Raw genomic sequence first — 24,601 nt, 5'->3', positions numbered from 1 at the left:
TATACAAGGAGGTAAAGTAAACTGTAAAAAGAAATCAAATAGCACAATTCTCTATTCAGCAATCTTTCTCTAGGCACCATGTAGTCTATGCATCTAAATGATAGATACATCTCTGTGTAATATACTGTATATGTTAAAGATAATAATGAATAAGAATATAAGCTATGTTTGATACTTACTAGCACAGAGGACCATTGTTTGTTAGTGAGCACTGTCCATGGTGGCAGTCTAAACGATATTTATTCAATGTGAGGCCGCTGCAGTTGTTAACACAATAGAGCTCAGTGGTCCCATTTATACCATAATAATATTTCCTTAATTCTGGATCGATATCCACAAAAGAGCACAATTCTGAAATTTTAATAAATATATAAATATTTTTTGAAAAAAAAAGATACAGAGCATCGAGTGAGAGTTAAATTTCCCAGTGCATGCCTTACACTGCACTTATAAGCAAAGCAAAAATAAAATTGTAATAAAATTGAGAAAAGTGTACCTGATATATCGATTACTGTTGCGTTGACAATTGGGGACTTGAAGCAAAACTCCTCTGAAAGATAAAGGAAGAAGCAGTTAATTAGGGCTACTTAGGGATTACAAATGTTTAACCAGAAAGTAATATAAGACAATGTCCCCACTGAGATGACTGACATCTTCTCCGGTCTTCCTCCTGGTTTCATAGCCTTCGGCTACATAAATGGCCGGGGGCACGATGACCTCACTCATGCGCATTTTTTGCAAAGGGGGTCAAACACCTATTTCACTCATTAAATTGCAAATCAAATTTTAGCTTTTTTTAAATGGATTTTTCTGGATTTTTTCATTGTTGTTCTGTCTCCCACTGTTAAAATAAATCTACAATTAAAATTATGGACTGATTCCTTGTCAGTGGGCAAACCTACAAAGTCAGCAGGGGATCAAATTTTTTCCCTCACTGTATACACTGAATAATATGCTCACCCAAATCAATCTTAAAAAAGCACCTCTTGAAGTGTGTTTAAGTACCTGGTTCACTAGGATTCTAAAGGGAACTAGCCAGCTGATGTCATATACAATATATTGCCAAACGTTTTGGGACACACCTCCAAATCATTGGATTAAGGTCTTTAAATAACCTCCATGGCCAGAGGTGTATAAAAGCAAGCACCTAGGTCTGCAGACTGCTTCTACAAACATTTGTAAAGATTTAGCCACTCTTGTAGCTGCAGTGGACTGTGGACTAGTTGTTTGGGTGATGTAAGATGAGGAGGATGAGGATGGTTTAGTAAGCCATTCCACCACCTTCTCTGCATGCTGTGGCTGGATAGCATGAGCAACATCACTAAACAGAGGAAATGATGCCCTGCCTGAGGACTGACCACATCCACCTTTGCCTGTGGACACATACACTGCTGGCCCCCTCATAGTGCCATGGGAATGTCTGCCTCTCCTTGTTGGCCTCCCAGACATGATGGGAAGGTGCTAATTAACAAAATGTAAAAGATGGGGAAATATGTACATGGATCCACTTTGTACTTTGGTACACTTTAACCTGAGTACTCACTACACAGACACTCCACTGACACAGTACAATATACTCCAGTAAAACTGCACTAACGCACTGAAATATACTGCGTTAAACGTGCAGTAATGCACTGGAATAAACTGTGTTAAATGTGCACTAATGCACTGAAATATACTGCATTAAACGGCACGTAAAACACAGAAGTATACTGTGTTAAACGTGCACAAATGCACAAAAATATACTGCATTTGATGTGCACTAACACACTGAAATGAACTGCATTAAACAGCATGTAACGTACTAAAATATACTGTGTTAAACATGCACAAATGCACAGAAATATACTGCGTTAAATGTGCAGTAAGGCACTGAAAAATACTCCATTAAATGACACGTAATGCACAGAAATATGCTGTGTTAAATATGCAGTAACACACTGAAATATACTGCGTTAAACATGCAGTAAGACACTGAAATATACTGTGTTAAACGTGCACTAACGCACAGAAATATACTGCATTAAACATGCAGTAAGGCACTGAAATATACTGTGTTAAATGTGCAGTAATGCACTGAAATATTCTGCGTTAAACATGCAGTAAGGCACTGAAATATACTGTGTTAAACGTGCACTAACGCACAGAAATATACTGCGTTAATCATGCAGTAAGGCACTGAAATATACTGTGTTAAACGTACACTAATGCACAGAAATATACTGCGTTAAATGTGCAGTAAAGCACTGAAATATACTGTGTTAAATGTGCAGTAATGCACTGAAATATTCTGCGTTAAACAGCACATAACACACAGAAATATACTGTCTTAAATGTGCACTAATGCACTGAAACATACTGCGTTAAACGTGCATTAATGCACAAAAATATACTGCGTTAAGCATGCAGTAATCCACTGAAATATACTGCTTCAAATGGCACGTAATGAACAGAAATATACTGCATTAAATGGAATGTAATGCACAGAAATACACTGCGTTAAATGTGCGCTAATGCACTGAAATATACTGTGTTAAATGTGCAGTAACGCACTGAAACATACAGTGTTAAATGTGCACCAACGCACAGAAATTTACTGCGTTAAATGTGCACTAATGCACTGAAATATACTGTGTTAAATGTGCAGTAACGCACTGAAACATACAGTGTTAAATGTGCACTAAAGCACATACATATACTGCATTAAACGCGCAGTAGCGCACTGAAATATACCGCCTTAAATGGCACGTAACGCACAGTAATATACTGCGTTAAATGTGCACTAATGCACTGAAATATACTGTGTTAAATGTACAGTAACACACTGAAATATACTGCGTTAAATGTGCACTAACCTAAAGAAATATACTGCATTAAATTTGCGCTAACACACAGACATATACTGCGTTAAACATACAGTAGCAGGCTGCAATATACTTCCTTAAATGGCACGTAATGCACAGAAATATACTGCGGTGAAAATGTGCAGGAATGCACTGGAATATACTGCATTAAACTGCATGTAACTCACAGAAATATATAGCGTTAAACGTGCACTAATGCAATGAAATATACTGCGTTAAACGACACCTAACGCACAGAAATATACTGTGTTAAACGTGCACTAACACACTGAAATATACTGTAATAAACGTGCACTAACACACGGAAATATACTGCGTTAAATGTGCAGGAACGCACTGAAATATACTGCGTTAAATGTGCACTAACGCACAGAAATATACTGCGTTAAATGTGCACTAATGCACAGAAATATACTGCGTTAAATGTGCACTAACGCACAGAAATATACTGCGTTAAATGTGTACTAACGCACAGACATATACTGTGTTAAATGTGCAGTAACGCACTGAAAGTTACTGCATTAAACAGCGCGTAAGGCACAGAAATAGACTGCGATAAACGTGCACTAACGCACTGAACTATACTGCAGTAAACCTGCCCTGACAAAATAAACTGACACTAAAGTAAAAATGAATGGTCACTACACTCACACTGACTGAACTATCACTAGATTCACACTAAACTGATATTCTACACTGACAATAGAATCAGAATAGCACACTATAGCACACTAACTCTCTCCATGCTGATATCACAAAATTAGTAGTGTGTAATTAGTAATTAGTTATTGAAAGAATACTTTTATAGTGTGGGGTGGGACTAAGAGCAATGAGCCATGATTGGATAGAGTCATCATTACATTCTCGGCGCAATGCATTGTGGTCATTGGGAGGGCCAAACAAACAGTCGAATTCCCCGATAACTTAGGTGTTCATCGAACAGACGAACAGCCAATGTTCAGCCTGAACTCATGCTCGGGCCGAACCGTTCACCCATCTCTAGACAGCAATAATTCTAGCATCAGACCTCCTGTGGAACTCTAAACTGGTAACCTGTAAAGTCTTATAAATCGTCGCCTATGGATAATTTAATGTACCATAATTTGTCGCCATTCCATGTGATATTTTAGATATTTATTTACTAGTAACATTATCTTTTATATTTTTTATATTTTATCAGATATATTTTATCAGATATATTGTATTGTGTTTGTGTGCATTAAAATTCCTTTTTTGTGTATTTTTTCCAGAAAACTTACATTTGATAAATCACTGCGCAAATATTGTGTGACAAAAAATTTATCTCCAAGGCCTTTGCTTTCAAAAAATATGTCATATTCGGGGGTTCTAAGTCATTTTCTAGCCAAAAAATGCTGATTTTTACATATTTATGAGAAATATCAGAACTGTCCCAGATGACATAATTTATTGTTTATTCCAGCTGAGCTTATATTTAAATGCTGTTGGTTTTCAGGTAGGTAGTTGGTTCTAGGTTTCTGCTTTGCTTATGATAATACTGAATAATGTACTTTCTAGTACTAAAGGACAATATAGACTTTGGTTTTAGATCTACGTGCAACTGATTTATGTATCCTTTAAAGTATTGTGAAATATTTCAAAGCCATATAAATTGACAATAATCGATAGATAGATAGATAGATAGATAGATAGATAGATAGATAGATAGATAGATAGATAGATAGATAGATAGATAGATAGATAGATAGATAGATAGATAGATAGATAGATAGATAGACATGCTTACCATAATCCATTGATGTATTGTATGTGCAATCTTTGTATACTGACTCATTTAGAACCTTTTTCACTTCTTGTACCAAGTTAGCTTGCTCTCCTGTATAATTATAGAAAGGGACTTCTGCACTGACTTCATGGTTCACAATAACACTTCCGGAACTAGAATAATGACAAAAGTAAGAGCACCATACATGAAATAACTGAGAAAGTTGGGTCATTACATGTCAATACTGTACGCGTGTTTGGTAGATTGATAGCTTGATCATGGGAATAAAAAGAGTTTTTAAACTGCTAAATTTTCAAAATGTCTACCCAACACTAAGGATAACAGCGTATAAACATCTAAATCTCCTGATGATGACATTACATCGAAACGCATAGGGTGGAGCCTGATTGGAGTGACGTCATCGCACACAGAGATCGCGGCTGGAGCCAACTGAGATTTAAAAGTTTATACGCTCTTATCTTTAATGTCAGGTAGACACTTTGTAAATGTAGGCGTGTTTCTTCATTAGTGTTATATCTTTGGCAAAAAATACTTGAAGATTTTATTCTGGCGCTTTCTCTATTCCTCACATGTGACTGTGGATGGATTAAGAGTGCGCTTGCACAACTCTTTGGCTGCTATTCAACCTTTGATGACCAGAGAGGATACCATCTATACCATTACTGTTTTTTTTTTTTTTGCTTGAATGTTGGTGACTGGACACACGAGAGTAGTTCAGCTGCACGCTGAACACCAGTGACTATTCATTTGTGATCCATGGGTGAGTTATAATTTTTTCCCAAGGTGGTGGTCACCAGGGGTGGAGGGTGCACTGTGAAGGTCTTTTTTTTAAAATGAAAAATAAAACATTTTTGCACAGAACGCTGGTTGCGCCTTAATGGTAAATTGAAAGATCTAGATTGATTTATATTTTTATGGACACAGTGGGCATTTTTGGTTAATGAATTTTCTTATGGACCTGTCACTTTTTTATATCTTTATTGATGATTTTAATTGATTTTGATGTGATATATGTATACTGTATATGAGATATTTATTCATTTTTTGCATGTATGATAAATGTAAATGATGGATTGTTGATGTTTTTTTGCGATAGGGCACTACGTTACTTTAACCTATGTTTTAGCGCAGCTGTAAAAGGCAGATCAACGGAAGGACATCTGAAAAATGATTTCCAATGTGTCCTATTCACACCATAATGCTGTGCATGCATGTCAACGGACATCAAAATGTATGTCAGCGAATGTCAGCGCACATTAAAACGCAACAATGGAAGGAAATGTACATGCATTTTTCATACATTTTAGCACAAGTCAGTATGAATTGGCAATGAGTCTTCCTCTACTCCACTAAAGAAAATCTTTTTTATTTCTGTCTTTGTTGCTGTTGGAGAGTTCCCTTCAGGCCTCATACACACAGGATGTAGAAAATAAATCTTTAACGGGCGTTTGACTTTTTTTTTTTTTTTTTCCGCCTGTGAACACACCTTTATATTAGCCTAGATTTCAATGCATATGTAGGCATTTACAGCCATCTTGTTTTTCTCTATCTCCATCTCCATTAATGCATCTTCTCCAGAGGACCCCACCTCTACTAAGCTGTAACTCTATCATCAGCCTAACGAAAACATCCCTGCAAATCGTCTCTGTCCAATTAGATGGACGGCGCATGCTATCCCGGAAGGACGGGTGATGTTGTGAGAGGCGGCCGGCTTTATTTTACTGTGGTTCACCATTCAGTGTTTTCATTGCCTTCTACATTCAGATGTTTGTAAGTGCAATTCTTTTATTACTAATAAAGTAAATTACGATTTTACACTATGGCGGATTGTTATCTTTTTCATGGCGAGTTACATCTATAGCCATTGGAATTGGAAGTAAAGTTTCGATATGGACTGGGATCTCAAGCGTGTCTCCTAATCCAGAGGCCCTGGTGGTGTCTATCATAAGCGCTGAAGAACTTTATGGTCCTATTTTCTGGTAAGGAGCCATCTATTTTTGGTTACGGATTCACAAGTGGTTGTGTTGGTCTCTTTTTCACTGAAGAACTACACGATTGCATATTAGCTTCTATTTCACTATTATTTATACACGATTATATGGACTTTTTTATGAAGAATATGGATATTTTATTTATTATTCATGTTTAATAATATCATATTTTGACATAATTTTGAGTTCACAAGCTGAAAAAATACACCACCAGTGTGTTCAGGATAGGAGCTTTTTGGGCAGGTGCCTAAAGGCATGTAAACGCATCAAAACGTGCCTAAACACTAGGCGTGTTTAGCGCTTAAAGCGGAACTTTACCCATAACTTAATTTTAAAAAAAAAATGTTCTTTATCAAGTAACATACATTTCACATTAATAATTATGCCACCAACATTAGTGTGTGCTGTAAGTTTGCTCCAGCATTGCTCCCGTTCCTTCTTGCTGGATGCTGCCATTTTGCTGAAGCCTAGAGCCCTGGAACAGCAGTAAATCATAAAGAGAAACTAAACCCATTGATTTAATGGTTTAAAAAAAACTTTAAATTCCTGGAATGCCGGTATTGCTAACTGTCACATTTGCTTGTGTCCCCAACCTAACTGTCAAACCATTCAATGGCTGGTGTCATAACTGATCACATGTGCAGCCCCATGGCAGTTGAAGATCAAACAGAAGCAGCGTCTTCGGCTGTAAATGATAGGAGGGCTTAATTCCGCTTTAAAGCTGTCAACAGATCGGCCTCTACAAACTCAGCAGTGCCTAAAAATTCCTAAAAATGGAGAGCAACTGAGCATGTGCAGAGCAGAATGAGACAGTGTATTACTGGATTTTAAATAGACTAGGCACTTCTTTTTAATGTATTACATAGCTATACCTAAGGTCATCTAGCAGGGCTTATTTTCTCAAACTATGAAAAATCAGCGCAGCCAACAAATAAATAGGAATAAAATATTAAATTAACCTGGAGAAAAAATCTGGAGAAAAAAGTCTCCTGAAGGAAAACTGAGGCTGCAACCACTAATAATGCTTCCACTGCATAAAATATAACAACAAAAATCACAATAACAGTGCTGTGCCAAAGTGAATCTAGTGCAAACAATAAATATATTACTGATAAAAAAAAAAAAAACAACGTGAAAAAATTAACATATACTTTAGCAAGCAATTATTAGGTGCAAAATACCATAAAAATAGACTAGAATTCATTGTGATAAAACATGCTTTAAAATTCCATAAAGTGCAAAAAAGTGCTGAAGTGAAAAATTAGCTTTCAGTGCTGAAAAGATAAGATTCTTGTGCTCTCCTCCACCTGAAGAAATGGCCGCCCACCTCCCGCTCTGACCCCTGTGTTATCAGCAGTTCAGAGCTAGCATTTCCCCTAAGGGGATAAATGCAATCCAATCTCGGTAAACCAGGGGACATCAGGACCCCAGCAATCCTCCTGCCCACCCAAGGTCCTCGATGTAAGTTTAATGGCCAATGAAAGTAGTAAAACTTACAAAGAAGGCACATCAGCTGTGCGGGCTGGGACAGCAAAATAATCACAGGCTAGGTGTCTCTCAGATGTATCCAATATGAGGCTCTGCCCCTATACGCGTTACATCACACGCTTGACTTCTTCAGTAGATAATTTTCTGCCTACAGTTCCATTTTAGGCGTTTATTCATTACTATGGCCTGAATAGATTTATTATCTTGGAAATTGAATCAATGAACACCCAAACGCTTAAAGTGCCTAAATGTGTTTAAATGTACAATTTAGGTGCATTTTGTACGCCGCTGTTTTTCCTGCCAGAAACAAAGACATCCAGGGGAGGAAAAAATGTCCTTTGCATGGGACCTTATTTCTTCTCTGGTAAAATGTTGTCAGAAGGTCAGGAAATGAGGGGAAATCTTTCGGAAAAACCATGTAGCAGTAAAAATCCTTTATGGGTTTTCTAACTTTCCCTACTCTATCCAAAAAGGAAATACATTTTGGGTGCATATACACTTTAACCACCTGACAATCAGTGATGTAGCGGTACATCTCTGGACTTCAATTAGTAATACCAGGATGAGGCTTGCAGCTGCTATACCGTTTTTTAGTGCCAGTGGGTGGTTCTCTTGTAAAAGAAATCCAGTGGCTAACTAGCCGCTGGATTTCTTTTACAACCAGCTGGAGGGGACGTCTTCAACAGCTTTATTGGGCTGTCCCATCCCAGTGGGACACCTGATCGCCCAGCTAGTGCTTCGGCCGGCTGATCATGGAGGCGAGCACAGAACGGAACCGCTCTGTTCACCTCTAGAATAAAGGAAATGGGAAGTGATGACCTGACATCACTTCAAGTTTCCCCGGATGTAAGCGGCGCCATTTTTAAAAATGGAAAGCATTTGATCACACCAATCTAAGTGTAATCAAATGCTTTTACGGGCAGAGGGATCTGGGGTCTTATAGAGCCCAGATCTGTCCATAAAGAGTAACTGTCACATGCCTATCGCTTGCAAAAGGATGTTTACATTCCTTGTGACAGCAATAAAAGTGATACAAAAAAAATTAACAAACAAAAAGCAACAGTGTAAAAAATAATAAATAAATAATTCCTTGTGACACAATAAAAGTGATAAAAAAAAATAAAAATAAAGCAAGAGTGTACAAATAATAAATACATAAATACATTCCTTGTGACAGCAATAAAAGTGATAGAAAAATAAATAAAAATAAAGCATAGTGTAAAATATTAAATAAATAATTTAAATTTTTTTTTTAAAGTTCTCCCATCCCCCCCTGCTCATGTGCAAATGCATCAGTCCCACACGTGCGCAAACAGTGATTGTCCCGCACTTGTGAGGTATCACTGTGAATGTCAGATCATGGGCAGTAATTCTAGCACCAGACCTCCTCTGTAAATCTAAATTGGTAACCTGTAAATACTTTTAAAGCATTGTCTATAAATAGTAACATTTACGTACTTTGTCACTTTTGCACTTGTGTGCTCAATTTTTAAAGCGTGACATGTTTGGTATCTATTTACTCACCGTAACACCATCTTTTATATTTTACCCAAAAAAAAAAATGGGTTATGTATTGTGGGTATTTTTTGCAATAAAACTAAAAAAAAGTGTATTTTTTCCAAAAAATTTACATTTGAAAAACCGCTGCGCAAATACTGTGTGACATAAAAAAAAATTGTAACACCCACCAATGTATGGCCTCTGCTAACAAAATATATCATGTTTGGAAGTTCTAACAAATTTTCTAGCAAAAAATATTGATTGTTACATGTGAACAAAAAGTGCCAGAAAAGGCCTAGGGGGGGTCAAGTGGTTAACTTTTAACTAACTTGAAGGCCTAGTTGACACAAGGCAATCACATCCATGCCCCATGCAAAGGGCCATGTTTTACTGGCATGGGGATGCACAGTTATTGCGTGCATCCCGTGCATCCCTGTGCCAGTAGTCCTATTGTGATCTATTGGCTGCACAGATACTTTGCGGGTGCATGGTTCCGAATTCACTAAGGGTACGTTTGGGGACAACAGCCACGCACACCTGCACCCACATGGATGTCATATTGAGACATAGCAGCTGTACACATGAATGAGACTGGGCATCCTGGTGCGGGTAAACATGGCCCTGCATGGGGCACTCATGTAATTACCCCATGTGAAAGAGGCCAAAAGGTGTATTTGGGAGCAGGAAAATAAAAAGTATCTCTATTTAATATTTGGTACACACATAAGTTCTCATACCTGAAAGATATTAATCGGATTTTTACATATCTATCTAGAGGTCTGTAGATCCTTTCCATCTGCAAAACAAAAAAAAAAAAAAAAAAGTTGAGCTTTCCCATATTATCAGAAAAAATAAAACTCAGAAGCAAAATGAGAAAGTCAGATTTTTGTTCAACTATAAGAAACCCCCAATCGGATTTTGCACCATGATCCTGACTTTAACCACTTTAAGACCAGAAGGTTTTACACCCCTCCTGACCAGGCGATATTTTGCAATTCAGCACTGTTATTTTAACGGACAATTGCACGGTTGTGCGACGCTGTACCCAAACAAAATTGACGTCCTTTTTTTCCCACAAATAGAGCTTTCTTTTGGTGGTATTTGATCACCTGTGAGATTTTTAATTTTTGCGCTATAAACAAAAAAATGACAATTTTGAAAAAAAAAAAAAAAAAAAACAATATTTTTCACATTTTGCTATATGACATTCCCAAAAAATCTAAATTTTTTAACATTTTAGGACAATTTGTTTTCTGCTACAAATTTTTGGTAAAAAAAAATTGCAATAAGCGTATTTTGATTGTTTTGCGCAAAAGTTATCGCATCTACTAACTACGGGAAAGATTTATGTAATTTTTATTGTTTTCATTTTTTTTATATTAATGGCGGCGATCTGCGATTTTTAGCGGGACTGCGACATTGTGGCGAACAGATCAGACCCCTAACTGACATTTTTGACACTTTTGGGGGGACCAGTGACATTACTACAGTAATCAGTGCTAAAAATATGCACTGTTACTGTAATAATGACACTGGCAGGGAAGGGTTTAATGCTGTTGGTCATCAAGGGGTTAAATATGCCTCATGCTTACTGACGTGTGTGGGGGGAGGGGGTTCTGTGACACAGACAGAGATCGCAGGTTGGTTCAGCTATGCTGAATCCTGTAATCTCCTCCTGTCTGTCACAGAGAAGATCCGTCTGCTTTATTTACATAAGCAGGCGGGTCTTCTCACACTTTCCCCAATGATCGGGGAAGGGAGGCAGCGATCGCCACCTCTCCTCCTCAGGCCCGTCTTCCGCTGTGTCTAAACACAGCGGGAGTGAGCCTTCGGTGGTGCTGTGCCGCCGAGACCACTAGGAGTCCAGCGACGTAGGTCTTCGTCACTGGACCCAGGGGAGCCGACCTGCTGCAGTAGTAGTACTGTGAGCGGTCGGCAAGTGGTTAAAGTAAAATTCTATGTAAGGAATATACTAGTGTATATGCCCCGCGCCACGTGTTTATTTTATAAATATGTGAATAAATAGTGATAAATTTAATAAATAAAAAATTATTTTTTGTGAATAAAAAATTATTTTGTGAATAAAAAATGATTTTAAAATTTGTGTATTTGTAGCAGCTGCTATAGAAATGAAGAAGATGTTTGCATTTTATTAATGTTATATGAAATAGAGTTTATTATCTGCACTTATTATATTTGTCACTAATATCAATTTTATGAAATTTATCCTATTCACTTATAATATATATTGTAATTATTTAAAAGCACTATAGGAAGTAATTTAGACTACTTACCTGCAAAGTAAAATTCTAACCTAAAGAAAAGTATCTCCATCACCCCCGATCTCCTACCAAGAGATTTTCCCTAATTTCTTGTCCTATCAACAGGGTTGAGGGTTTTTTTTTGGAAAGACCCTCGGCTGTTTGTGTTGTGCTGAAGATATACAGTATACCCTTGAATCCTGTTTTGTCACATGTATAAGGAGTAAGGAGAAGCCTGGCCAGTGGTTACATGGACATTGAAGAATACGTTTCTATCTATTCTACAAATATAGGTTGCATAGGGGGCACTTAGAAGAGCTCATACATGTCTCCAGTTCTCAGCTCAAAACCCAGGTGCTCTTTTATGGACATACTGTTGATCATAAGGGAGGACCACTAATGAAGCATAGCACGAGGAAAGTGGGATCAAGCTAAACTTTCCCACTTCTGTAGCACCCCATGTTTCAGGGCTACCTGGCACTCCAACAGAGATCCATTTGTATGTTAAAGTTGTCTTATCTGTTTTGCTATCTCACTCTCCCTTTTTTACAGGTATTTATATAGCACTGACAATTTACCCAGCGCTTTACTTATTTATTGTACACTCACATGAGTCCCTGCCCTCAAGAGCTTACACATTTAGACAGGTGCCCATTAACCTACCACCTTGTCTTTGAAGTGTGGGAGGACACCCACTTAGGCACAGGGATAACATGCAAACTCCAAACAGGTAGCACTGTGGTTGGGATTTTAACCAATGCCCCTACCACTGCCAGGCAGAAGTGCTAATCACTTAGCCACTGTGCTACCCAACATTGAGGGCCATAGACACAGTGGTTGGCCAAGGAAATTGAACGCAGCAGGTGAAATGATCATGCTTAATTCCCTTTAACAGTGGAAGGTGTCCAGCAGTGCCATCAGCACAGAACTGGCTGAAAACAGTGGGACCCAGGCACACCTATCTACTGTCTGTGGAAGTTTGGCCAGAAGTGGTCTTCATGGAAGAATGGGGGGCAAAAGGCCTTACCTCCAATGTGGAAACAAGGTTAAGAAACTCAATTATGCATGAAAACATAGGAACTTGGGTGCAGAAAAATGGCAGCAGGTGCTCTGGACTGTAAAGACTGGAGTCAAAATTTGAAATATTTGACTGCAGCAGGAAGCAGTTTGTTGGTCAAGGGCTGGAGAGTGGTACACTAATGTATGTCTACATGCAACAGTGAAACATGGTGAAGGTTCCTTGCAAGTGCCGCAAGTAAACTGGGATGCATAGCTGGGTACACTGAATTTTTGCAGGCACTCTTGAGTCAGAGAACAGTCCGTGACTTTGATTTTTTTTTGTTATTTATTGAGGGTAATAACTTGGATAGGGAAGTGAAGTTATGGGATGCCCATTTGACTTCAACAACAACTTTAGGGACAACTTTTCCTATATACAGTCTCTACAGGTATATACAGCTCCTCTTATTCACTCCAGCACACACTTGCTTGCAGAACCCAGCTGGAACACTGTGAATACCTGACACTCAGTCAGATGAAGCAATGGCCCATTACAGGCAGGAACCCGAGGCCCCTTGTTTTGTAGCAGAATTTTAGTCCCCAGCTTGCTTTACTACTGTGGCTACTGATCCCAGCACCACGTCTTTAGGCACTGCCAACTCACATGGCTGCAGCTGCCCCTCTCACTGTCCCTCCAGACTAGCTTCTTCCCACAGTCCTCCAGACTGACACTCACCAGCCCACCCAGCTGACTCTCAGGAGATCTCCCAGATGTGCTGATCTGTTCCTGCTGTTTTCTCTCCTTGCTCCCATGCCTCCAGGAAGGGTCCCCTCCATGTGCTTTGGTAGGAATTTTCCAGCACCTGAGCCCCAGGCTCGAGGTCACCCCCCCCCCCCCCCCAGATTAGGGGGCACCCTCAAGGGCTACCGACAACCTCCTCTGCACTCCATCTCCATCTTCTACCTGAGACTGCCCCTCCTGGCATGACTCATGCCTATTTATGAGGTGACTTGCCCCCTAGTAGCCCTTTACCGGGGAATGGCTGAGGCCCTTATAAATATTCCAAGCAGCACCTCCTAAACTCCACCCAATTTCTCTAGAACATTCTCCACGGTCCCAGAAAACAGGGGGAGGAATCAGATAGGTCACAAGGATGAGTCACCCAGCCCTGAGTCACTGAACCCTGACCCAGATTCCCAGCCCTGAACCAAACTTACATTTTTCTACACTAACAGATATACTAACCACCTGGCACACTAGAGGGTGCTACACAAGTTTGGGGTTGCAAATGAAATTAGAGATTTGGTCAGGATCAATGGAGTTATCAATGCTGAGAAATACAGGCAGATACTTATCCATCATGCCATACTATTAGGGATGAACGTGATTGGCCCCAAATATATTCTGCAGCAGAACCATGACCCCAAACATACAGCCAATGTTATTAAGAACTATATTCAGTGTAAAGAAGAACATGGAGTCCTGGAGGTGACGATTTGGCCCTCACAGAGCCCTAATCTCAACATCATGGAGTCTGTCTGCGATTACATGAAGGGACAGAAGAGTTTGAGGCAGCCGACATCCACAGAAGATTTGTGGTTAGTTCTCCAAGATGTTTGGAACAACCTACCTGCTAAGTTCCTTTAAAAACTGTGTGCAAATGTACCTAGAAGACTTGATACTGTTTTGAAATCAAAGGGTGGTCACACTAAATATTGATTTGGATTTTTCATCTGTTCATTTATTTTCCATTTTATAAATTGATAAAATAAGCTAGTAACTTTTCTATTTCTGAAATCATTCTTATTTCACAGCATTGCCTAAAACTTTTGTACAGCACTGTATATATACATATTCTTTGCATTACAAATAAACATATACCTCCCAACATCCTGAGCTGGCAAAGAGGGACACCACCTTTAGCGCAAACCATATATGCAAGGGACACGCTCCCTGCCACCCTCCAAGAGCCATGGTGCACGAAGAATGAATGCACAACAATAACTTGATAAAGCCACACACAATTACCATTAATAACAATATCCAAAAATGTAGGGGTTGCATAATAGGTTTGGGACAGTCTAACACTCTGTACTCTGTGCAAACAGGTACAACGTCACATGTTATTAGGCTTTTTTCTTACCAGGTTTAGTATTAATGATTTGTAAAAAAAAAAAAAAGTAGAGTGAATCAGGAAAATACCACATCATGGCCACTAGATGGAGCTGACAATCACATAAATATTTATTTACTATGATCAACAGCTCCATCTAGTGGCCATAATGTACTTTCCTGGTTAAGTCTTTTCTTTATAAATGAATAGCATTCAACCTGGGGAGGAAAATAGCTTAGTAACATTTATTTTGTCCCCATTTGCACAGAATTAATGTGCACAGGATGAAAATTATATTTAAATATACCCCTTTAGTGTTTTTTTTTTTCATAAAGGTCTATACTTCAGACAAGTAAGAGGGACATATGGGGAGTAACTAGGGTCAAGGGATTTGGTCACAGTCTATAGGGACAGTCCATTCAAATTAGGGACAATTGGGATGTATGGAGTATTTGGTGTCTGTTTTGGAGCCCAGTTTGTCTTCAAGATGGGGCCATCTGATAAGAGAAGAGTCACTGCTTGTGTGTGTAAATTGCCTAAAAAGACTCAGGGAGCTGAGAGGGATGCATAGCTAACGCCTACCATACACGGTCCGAATCTTGGCTGGTTCATCAGGAATTGGCTTGAGATTCGAACCTTTAATGTGCAGGCTGAATGTACCAAGTTGATCGATCCATCAACTTGGGTACAACCAGCCTGCCGGATTCTCTTGCGATTATCACTAGTGGCTGCTATAGCCGCTAGCAATGATCACTGTTTTCTCCAGGAGGGGGCGCCCCCCCCGGCAGGAGAAGACAATGGCCAGGCAGAAGGTATTCCCACATCAACTTTGTCTGTTTTGATGGGGAATCTAGTGAATTTCTTTCCTACAACCCGTGGTTAAAGGCAAGAAAGTTCCTTCATGTTTGGCTGGCCTAAGCATGTGAAATGGAGATTTACTGGTTTAAGAATTGATAAGCATTCTGTTTAGGGATCTGTAATCCAGACAAGAAAATACCTTACGTTTCTAAATATATACTGTTTATATAGTTAACATAGATGTGCGCGCAGGGTGTGCCAGATGTGCCTGGGCACCTCCCTAATCACCCCGTGTGGCGCATTTTCCCCCTGTTTTAACCATTTGCCGACCAGCCGCCGCCTATATATGGCAGCAGGTCAGCAGGTTCCCGTGAATTGCCGTACCTGTAGCGATCCTGGGGGCACACGCGTGTGCCCACTCGCCAGTGAGGAAGCTGATCCACGGGGGCCGGTGGCCACGATTGCCGCTGGCCACATGCGATCGCTCCCCGTGAAGAGAAAACGGCCTGCCGTGGTAAACACAACAGATCGTTGTTCTCTCTGATATCAACACAGAGCTCCTGTGATCCTCCTATTTAGAAACACAGGTCTCTATGATTATTTCACAGGCCCATCCTCCCCACAATTAGAAAACACCCCCTAGGCTCACACATAACCCTTAGATCACCTCTGGGTTAACCCCTGCCAGTGTCATTATTACAGTAACAGTGCATATTTGTAGCACTGATTACTGTAGTAATGTCACTGGTCCCCTCAAAAGTGTTAAAAATGTCAGTTAGGGGTCCGATCTGAGCGCCGCAATGTCGCAGTCCCGCTAAAAATCGCTCATCGCCGCCATTACTAGTAAAAAAATAAAAAAAAAATACATAAAAATGACATTGATTTTTCCCCTAGTTTGTAGGCGTGATAATGTTTGCGCAAACCAATCAAAACACGCTTATTGTGATTTGTTTTTACCAAAAATATGTAGCAGAATACAAATTGGCCCAAAATGATGAAAAAATTCGATTTTTAATTCTTTTTTTTTTTTGGGGAATGTTGTATAGCAGAAAGTAAAAAAATATTGTTTTTTTTTTTTTTTTTCAGAATTGTCGCTATTTTTTTGTTTATAGCGCAAAAAATAGAAATCGTACAGGTAATCAAATCTCACGAAAAGAAAGCTCTGTTTGTGGGGAAAAAAGAACATTCATTTTATTTGGGTACAGCTTTGCACGACCGCACAATTGACCATTAAAATAACACAGTGCCGAATCGCAAAAAATGGCCTGGTCATTAAGGGGAAAAATCTTCTGGTCCAGAACGGGTTAACCCCTGATATTTCACCAAATTAAAAAAAAAATCTATTTTTTTTCTTTTTTCTCCTAAAAAAATAAATAAAAAAATAAAATTGTATAAAATAATGAAACATAATCAAAAATAAAATACTAAAAATAGAAAACTACTGACACCAATCGCTGCCCATATGACACCATCCACTGCTCTACTGAAACCGCCAGTATATATACACATGCACACACAGGCATATGTATTTGAGCTTTGGGGTGCACACCCTAATGCAATAGGCTGTGCACACCTATGACAGGTAATATATATACAGTATCTCACAAAAGTGAGTACACCCCTCACATTTTGGTAAATATTTTATTATATCTTTTCATGTGATAACACTGAAGAAATGACACTTTGCTACAATGTAAAGTAGTGAGTGTACAGCTTGTATAACAGTGTAAATTTGCTGTCTCCTCAAAATAACTCAACACACATCCATTAATGTCTAAACTGCTGGCAACAAAAGTGAGTACACCCCTAAGTGACAATGTCCGAATTGGGCCCAAAGTATCAATATTTTGTGTTGCCACCATTTTTCCAGCACCTCTTAAACCCTCTTGGGCATGGAGTTTACCAGAGCTTCACAGGTTGGCACTGGAGTCCTCTTCCACTCCTTCATGACGACATCACAGACCTGGTGGATGTTAGAGACCTTGCGCTCCTCCACCTTCTGTTTGAGGATGCCCCACAGATGCTCAATAGGGTTTAGGTCCGGAGACATGCTTGGCCAGTCCATCACCTTTCCCCTCAGCTTCTTTAGCAAGGCCGTGGTCATCTTGGAGGTGTGTTTAGGGTCGTTATCATGTTGGAATGGTGCCCTGCGGCCCAGTTTCCGAAGGGAGGGGATCATGCTCTTCTTCAGTATATCACAGTACATGTTGGCATTTATGGTTCCCTCAATGAACTGTAGCTCCCCAGTGTTGGCAGCACTCATACAGCCCCAGACCATGACACTCTCACCACCATGCTTGACTGTAGGCAAGACACACTTGTCTTTGTACTCCTCACCTGAATGCCGCCACACACGCTTGACACCATGTGAACCAAATACGTTTATCTTGGTCTCTTCAGACCACAGGACATGGTTCCAGTAATCCATGTCCTTAGTCTGCTTGTCTTTAGCAAACTGTTTGCGAGCTTACTTGTGCATCATCTTTAGAAGAGGCTTCCTTCTGGGATGACAGCCATGGAGACCAATGTGATGCAGTGTGTGGCGTATGGTCTGAGCACTGACAGGATGACCCTCCGACCCTTCAACCTCTGCAGCAATGCTGGCAGCACTCATATGTCTATTTCCCAAAGACAACCTCTGGATATGATGCTGAGAACATGCATTCGACTTCTTTGGTCAACCAAGGCAAAGCCTGTTCTGAGTGGAACCTGTCCTGTTAAACCGCTGTATTGTCTTGGCCACCATGCTGCAGCTCAGTTTCAGGGTCTTGGCAATCTTCGTATAGCCTAAGCCATCTTTATGTAGAACAATAATTATTTTTTTCAGATCCTCAGAGAGTTCTTTGCCACGAGGTGCCATGTTGAACTTCCAGTGACCAGTATGAGAGAGTGAGAGCGATAACACCAAATTGAACACACCTGCTCCCCATTCACTCCTGAGACCTTGTAACACTAACGAGTCACATGACACCGGGGAGGGAAAATGGCTAATTGGGGAAAATTTGGACATTTTCACTTAGGGGTGTACTCACTTTTGTTGCCAGCGGTTTAGACATTAATGGCTGTGTGTTGAGTTATTTTGAGGGGACAGCAAATTTACACTGTTATACAAGCTGTACACTCACTGCTTTACATTGTAGCAAAGTGTCATTTCTTCAGTGTTGTCACATGAAAAGATATAATAAAATATTTACAAAAATTGTGTGAGATACTGTGTATATATATATATATATATATATATATATATATATATATATATATATATATATATATATACTGTATATATAGACAAAAACACATTTCAATTTCAATATAACTTCAAATAAGTTTGAATCAGGAGATAATAATCACAACATACATTACCTGGTTCAGAAAATTCACTTTATACTTTTTGTATTTGTCAGAGTTTTCATCCCTAAGGTCTCCAGTAAATTCTTCTTCTAGTGTAATGTTGATTGTTACTGTGACAGTGACCTTTTCTGCAAAGAGAAGCACATATCAAGCTCTAGTGTGTTTTTTGTTCACATTTTAGGTTATTAGCATAAATATTATTTCATAGAAAATGTTATGCTGGTTTAACAGAATTATATTTACTAGCAAAATGTACTTTTTTTAATTTAAAGCTGTACTCTAGACAAAAGCTTATTATTATTATTCTGTACATATATGGAAGTTGTTTTACCAGCTAAAGGATTCATGTTCCCAATTTTTTTTTAAATCAAATGTTTTTATCATTTCAGGCCAATTTGTATTCTACTACATAGTTTTGGTAAAAAAAATTCCAATAAGCGTATTTTGATTGGTTTGCGCAAAAGTTATCGCATCTACAAACTAGGGGAAAGATTTATGTCATTATTATTATTATTATTATTATACAGGATTAATATAGCGCCAACAGTTTGAGTAGCGCTTAACAAAATGAAGGCAGATATTACAATTACAATATAATTTGGTACAAAAGGAATCAGAGGGCCCTGCTCGTTAGAGCTTACAATCTAAAAGGGAGGGTCAATTGATACAAAAGGTAATAGCTGTGGGGGATGAGCTGATGGAGCAAGTGAAACAGTGTGTTAGTTAGTAGCCTGGTAGGCTTCTTTAAAGAGAAGGGTTTTCAGGGATCGTCTAAAGATGGATAGATTAGGGGACAGTCGGACAGATTGGGGAAGAGAATTCCAAAGAATGGGAAAAGCTCTGGAGAAATCCTGGAGGTGCGCATGGGAAGAGGTGACAAGGGAGCTAGAGAGCAGGAGGTCTTGGGAGGACCGAAGAGAGCGGCTTGGTTGATATTTTGAGATCAGGTTAGTGATGTAGCTGGGGGAAGAGTTGTGGATGGCATTGTAAACTATTGTTAGCACTTTGAATTTTATTTGTTGGGTGAGTGGAAGCCAGTGATGGGATTGGCAGAGAGGGGTGGAGGACACTGAACAGTTGGTAAGGTGGATGAGTCTGGCAGCAGCATTCATTATGGATTGAAGGGGGGATAATCTATGTAAAGGTAATCCAATAAGGAGGGAGTTGCAATAGTCGAGGCGAGAGATAACCAGGGCGTGAATTAAAAGCTTGGTGGTGTCATTGGTTAAAAAGGGCCGTATTCTAGCGATGTTGCGGAGGTTAAGGCGGCATGATTTGGACAGGGATTGGATGTGAGCCTGGAAGGACAGTGCAGAGTCCAGGGTTACCCCTAGCTCCCTGGCATGTGTGGAAGGACTGATAGTTGTTCCATTGATCTTGACAGAGAATTCCGGGGAAGGGGCACGTGGAGGAGGAAATATTATGAGCTCAGTTTTAGATAGATTCAGTTTGAGGAAGTGGTGAGACATCCAGGCTGATATGTCTGTTAGTAGATCAGTGATGAGGGAGGAGACTGATGGGTTGAGCTGAGGGGTATATCGAGGGCCGATATATCTGTATCGGCCCCCGAACTGGCCGATATTGACGATATTCCAAATATTGAGTGAGAAGGCTGGAAGTTAGGGAGCGCTTCTGATAATAATTGTATTAATGAAATCAGTCACAAACACCTGATGGTAAATGGCATAGTGGTGGGACAAACTACACAGTTTATTGCATAAAATCAATAGAAGTTAAAAACACACACTGGTTGGATGTCGGGCTGAGCCCGTGTACTTGCCCCCACCGCCGATGTACTGCTAGCTGGGTTTCTGGCCAGTGTCAACGTCGCCAGCAGGCGTCCATGCCGTCACAAAGATGGATGGATGCATGATGTGACAGGGCTCCAGGTGGACCAACGGTACACAGACCGATACAGGAAACACTTGCGCCGGACAGCTGTAGCGGTGGTGGTGCTTGAGATGATGTCACTCCACCGGCAAGAGTCATGGTGATGGGACCATTGGCTCTTCTACTGTAGGAGTCATAGGCTCTTCCTCCCTGTCTTTTTCCGGCGCGGTGGAGTGACATCATCTTCCGCGCCGCCACCGCTTCAGCTGTCCAGCGCAAGTGTTTCTTGTATCGGTCTGTGGACCATTGGTCCACCCGGAGCCCTGTCACATCAAGCATCCATCCATCCTTGTGACGGCAAAGACGCCTGCTGGCAACGTTGACACTGGCCAGAAACCCAGCTAGCAGTACATCGGCGGTGGGGGGCAAGTACACGGGTTCAGCCCGACATCCGACCAGTGTGTGTTTTTAATTTCTATTGATTTTATGCAATAAACTGTGTGTTATTGGACCTTTCCTTGGAGTGGAGCCTTTTTTAAGTTTTTTCCATCACTATGCCGTTTACCATCAGGTGTTTGTGACTGATTTCATTAATGCAATTATTACCAGAAGCGCTCCCTAACTTCCAGCCTTCTCACTGATCTGACTCTGCACCAAGGAGTCCCCATTGGACCTACTAAGGTTATACACAGGCTTTTCATCCATTGGTTGTTTGGGTACCCTGTCGCTCTTTGTCTGCAAAAGTACATGTCAAGTAATAAAAATAAAAAATAAAATGTTTTTTTAAATGTATGAAAATATCGGCCAATATCGGCCGATACCGAAATGCATTGGCAAAAATATCGGTATCGGTATCAGCAATGAAAAACCGATATCGGTCGATCACTAGTTCTAAGTAATTTTTTAGCAAAAAATACAAATTTTACCTTGTAAATAACAAATGTAAGAAATAGGCCTGGTCCTTAAGTGGTTAAAAAAATGTCATATCCCCACGTTTGGAGAGCTGCAGATAGGGAGTGCAGCCAACCATAGAAGTGAATGGCTGAATGCCTCTGTATGCCTCTGTACTCATATAAATGCCAATGCTTCCCTGAATGCATGTGCACCATATACTAACAAACAATGAAATTTAGCATTTGAGAAGTTACGGTGCACATGAATGCATAGGTAAATAATGACACAGAAAAAGAATCACCATTTCCTTGAATACCAGGGTTTACTGCATAGCGAATCTCCATCATTTTAGAGAAGCCTTGACATTTTTTCAATAAATGCAAGACTATAAAAAAAAGTGAAAGGAGTTTGAAAAAAAAGTAAACAGTACGTTTTTTTTTTTTTAATTACATATTTTAACAATATTTTATATTTCTTAATATATAATGGTATGATAAAGACAACAAAAAAAAGGAAAAAAAAAAATGTCTCTATATCTTTTTAGTTGTCACCTGGAATCAATTTTTTCTATTTTCTAAAAAAAATCTCGAAATAACAGTATGTCCCTCAGAAAAACTATGTAATGTTTATTACTCATCATATGAGGTTATTTTTGTGGGGGAAGTTTAGCAAGTTATAATAAATTATATATATATATATATATATATATATATATATATATATATCTATATATATATATATATATATATATATATAGATATATATATATATATATATATATATATATATATATGTATATATATATATATAGCTATAGATATATCTGGATTATATATATATATATATATATATATATATATATATATATATATATAGATGTATATATATATATATATATTTATATATACAATATGTTAAAAATGTAGAACAAAATTAAGAAAAACAAGATTTTCTTTCAGTTTATTTTCATATATTTAGTGTATTTTGTCTTTTTTAAGGGTTTTTTTTTTTTGACAATAACAAACAAAACGCGCGAGAAATACCATCCTTATTTACAGCATTTGAATTAAATAAGCCCTCCTCTAAAAATATGACACTATAAGAGGTCTTTCTTATATTTTACTTTTATTTTCACTGATTTCTGGAGTGATTACAGACCCTTAGATGGCCCAATCCATGCCCAATCATCTCAGGCAAGGCTCAGATCGGACAATGTTTAGCCATTGTGTGAGTTTTGGGCACCTTGTGAATATAATGTTGGGCGCTCTAAATAATAACAACATTCAAATGTTTTCTCAGATATCATGCTCCACCATTAGTGTATATAATTAATTTATAGGATGAAAATAAACCTACCTTTTTTAATTTCACTCACGATGAATTCACACCTGAACCCGTAGAAGTTTTCATTTTTACATACACACTTGTTTCCATCATAATAACCACCATTTTCACAATTGACTCCTTCAAAGACATGACATAAAGACACGTAAGTTTACATTTTGCAAAAATATCACTCTGATACTGAGATTTATGCTGTACAATCATTTATTTCTTAAGTTGGAATTACATTTTGTCTGAGCACCACAAACTAAAAACTCAATTTTATTAATTTTTTTTTATATTCAAAGCAAATTCGCCTATTCATCAATGTCTCCATGATTTATTTTGTTGAGAAATTCATTTGAAATACACCCCCCTAGCATTTCTAGGCATGGCCATCTTGGGTAAGGGCAGAGGATTCATGAAGCATTTACTTCCTGTAATCCATCTGCCCTAATCTTAGGCATGCAGGCAGGAAGATGTGCATAGCAGAGAAAGCCCCTCCTCTCCTCTTCCACATGAAAGACAAAAATGTCCATGAAGTATCCTGGGATTGTATGACATTATTTGGCCTAGGCCACAAACCAAGAAGCAACTGAAGTAATGTGGAAAAAAAAGTCTAAAACAAGCAAATATGTAATAGGGGGGCATGGTCTGACCTCGGAGGAAGATGGATGCATGATCCCTGAGCTCCCGCCATCAGGGGACGTTACCAAGCTTTATCAGAGGCTCTCTTCAGCCCTTTTTTATGGGAAAATCAACCTGCAGGCCTTCAGCTACCCGCTCCTGTTCCTCTCGGAACCCGAGCAGATAACTCAGCTAGACCATCCCAGAAATCGTTTGATCCCCAGCGAGCAGAATGGCGGCCTCCTTTCAAAGACACTCCCTGTCATCATCTGCCTCCAGCACAGGAACCGCCGGGACCTGCACTATTTCCACTTCAGCTGATTCCCTGATGCTCCAGCAACAGTCTTGTCTGCAAGATCTGCACACCATTGCAGCAAACATTAAGGATACCCTGTTGGCCGCCATTACAGATTTGCGCCTTGACATCCAGGTGCTAGAGGAAAGGGTACAGGAGGTAGAAAAAACAGCTGCTCATCAAAGCACAGCCATCCCCTGTGAGACGATTGACACACATACAATACAGCTCCAGGATATGCATCATAATCTTGAAGACTTAGACAACTGCGGGAGGTGTCACAATCTCCCGTCCTGAGGCCTGCCTGAGTCGGTGGAACCGAAAAGCGCACAGCAGAATCCAACTTTCCCATGCTGAAGCAGAAATCTGCATATTCCAAGATCTCTCCACCGTGACCCTCCAACATCGTAGCGATCTCTGTCCCCTGCTTGATGAGCTTCCAACCAGAGGAACCCATTACAAATGGAAGTTTCCCTTTTGCCTTACAGCCACCACACAGGG

The 24,601-nt window shown here is 39.4% G+C and overlaps 1 protein-coding gene across 1 annotated transcript in view; it reads right to left on the bottom strand.

The window, feature by feature from the left end:
- The window catches only part of LOC309552843 (uncharacterized protein), a gene marked incomplete at both ends in the record, with an annotated part of 52,413 nt that overhangs the window by 7,889 nt on the left and 19,923 nt on the right, over positions 1 to 24,601 (bottom strand). The window contains 6 exons of the mRNA XM_082253751.1: positions 180 to 351; positions 497 to 550; positions 4,630 to 4,781; positions 10,346 to 10,404; positions 19,144 to 19,259; positions 23,212 to 23,319. Coding sequence (XP_082109877.1) covers positions 180 to 351; positions 497 to 550; positions 4,630 to 4,781; positions 10,346 to 10,404; positions 19,144 to 19,259; positions 23,212 to 23,319 — 661 coding nt within the window. The remainder of the gene's footprint in view (positions 1 to 179; positions 352 to 496; positions 551 to 4,629; positions 4,782 to 10,345; positions 10,405 to 19,143; positions 19,260 to 23,211; positions 23,320 to 24,601) is intronic.

This window comes from Pelophylax lessonae, assembly GCF_965119305.1.
Source record: "Pelophylax lessonae genome assembly, chromosome: 4".
Classification (NCBI taxonomy): Eukaryota; Metazoa; Chordata; class Amphibia; order Anura; family Ranidae; genus Pelophylax; species Pelophylax lessonae.
This window is presented reverse-complemented; position numbering and strand designations above follow the sequence as displayed.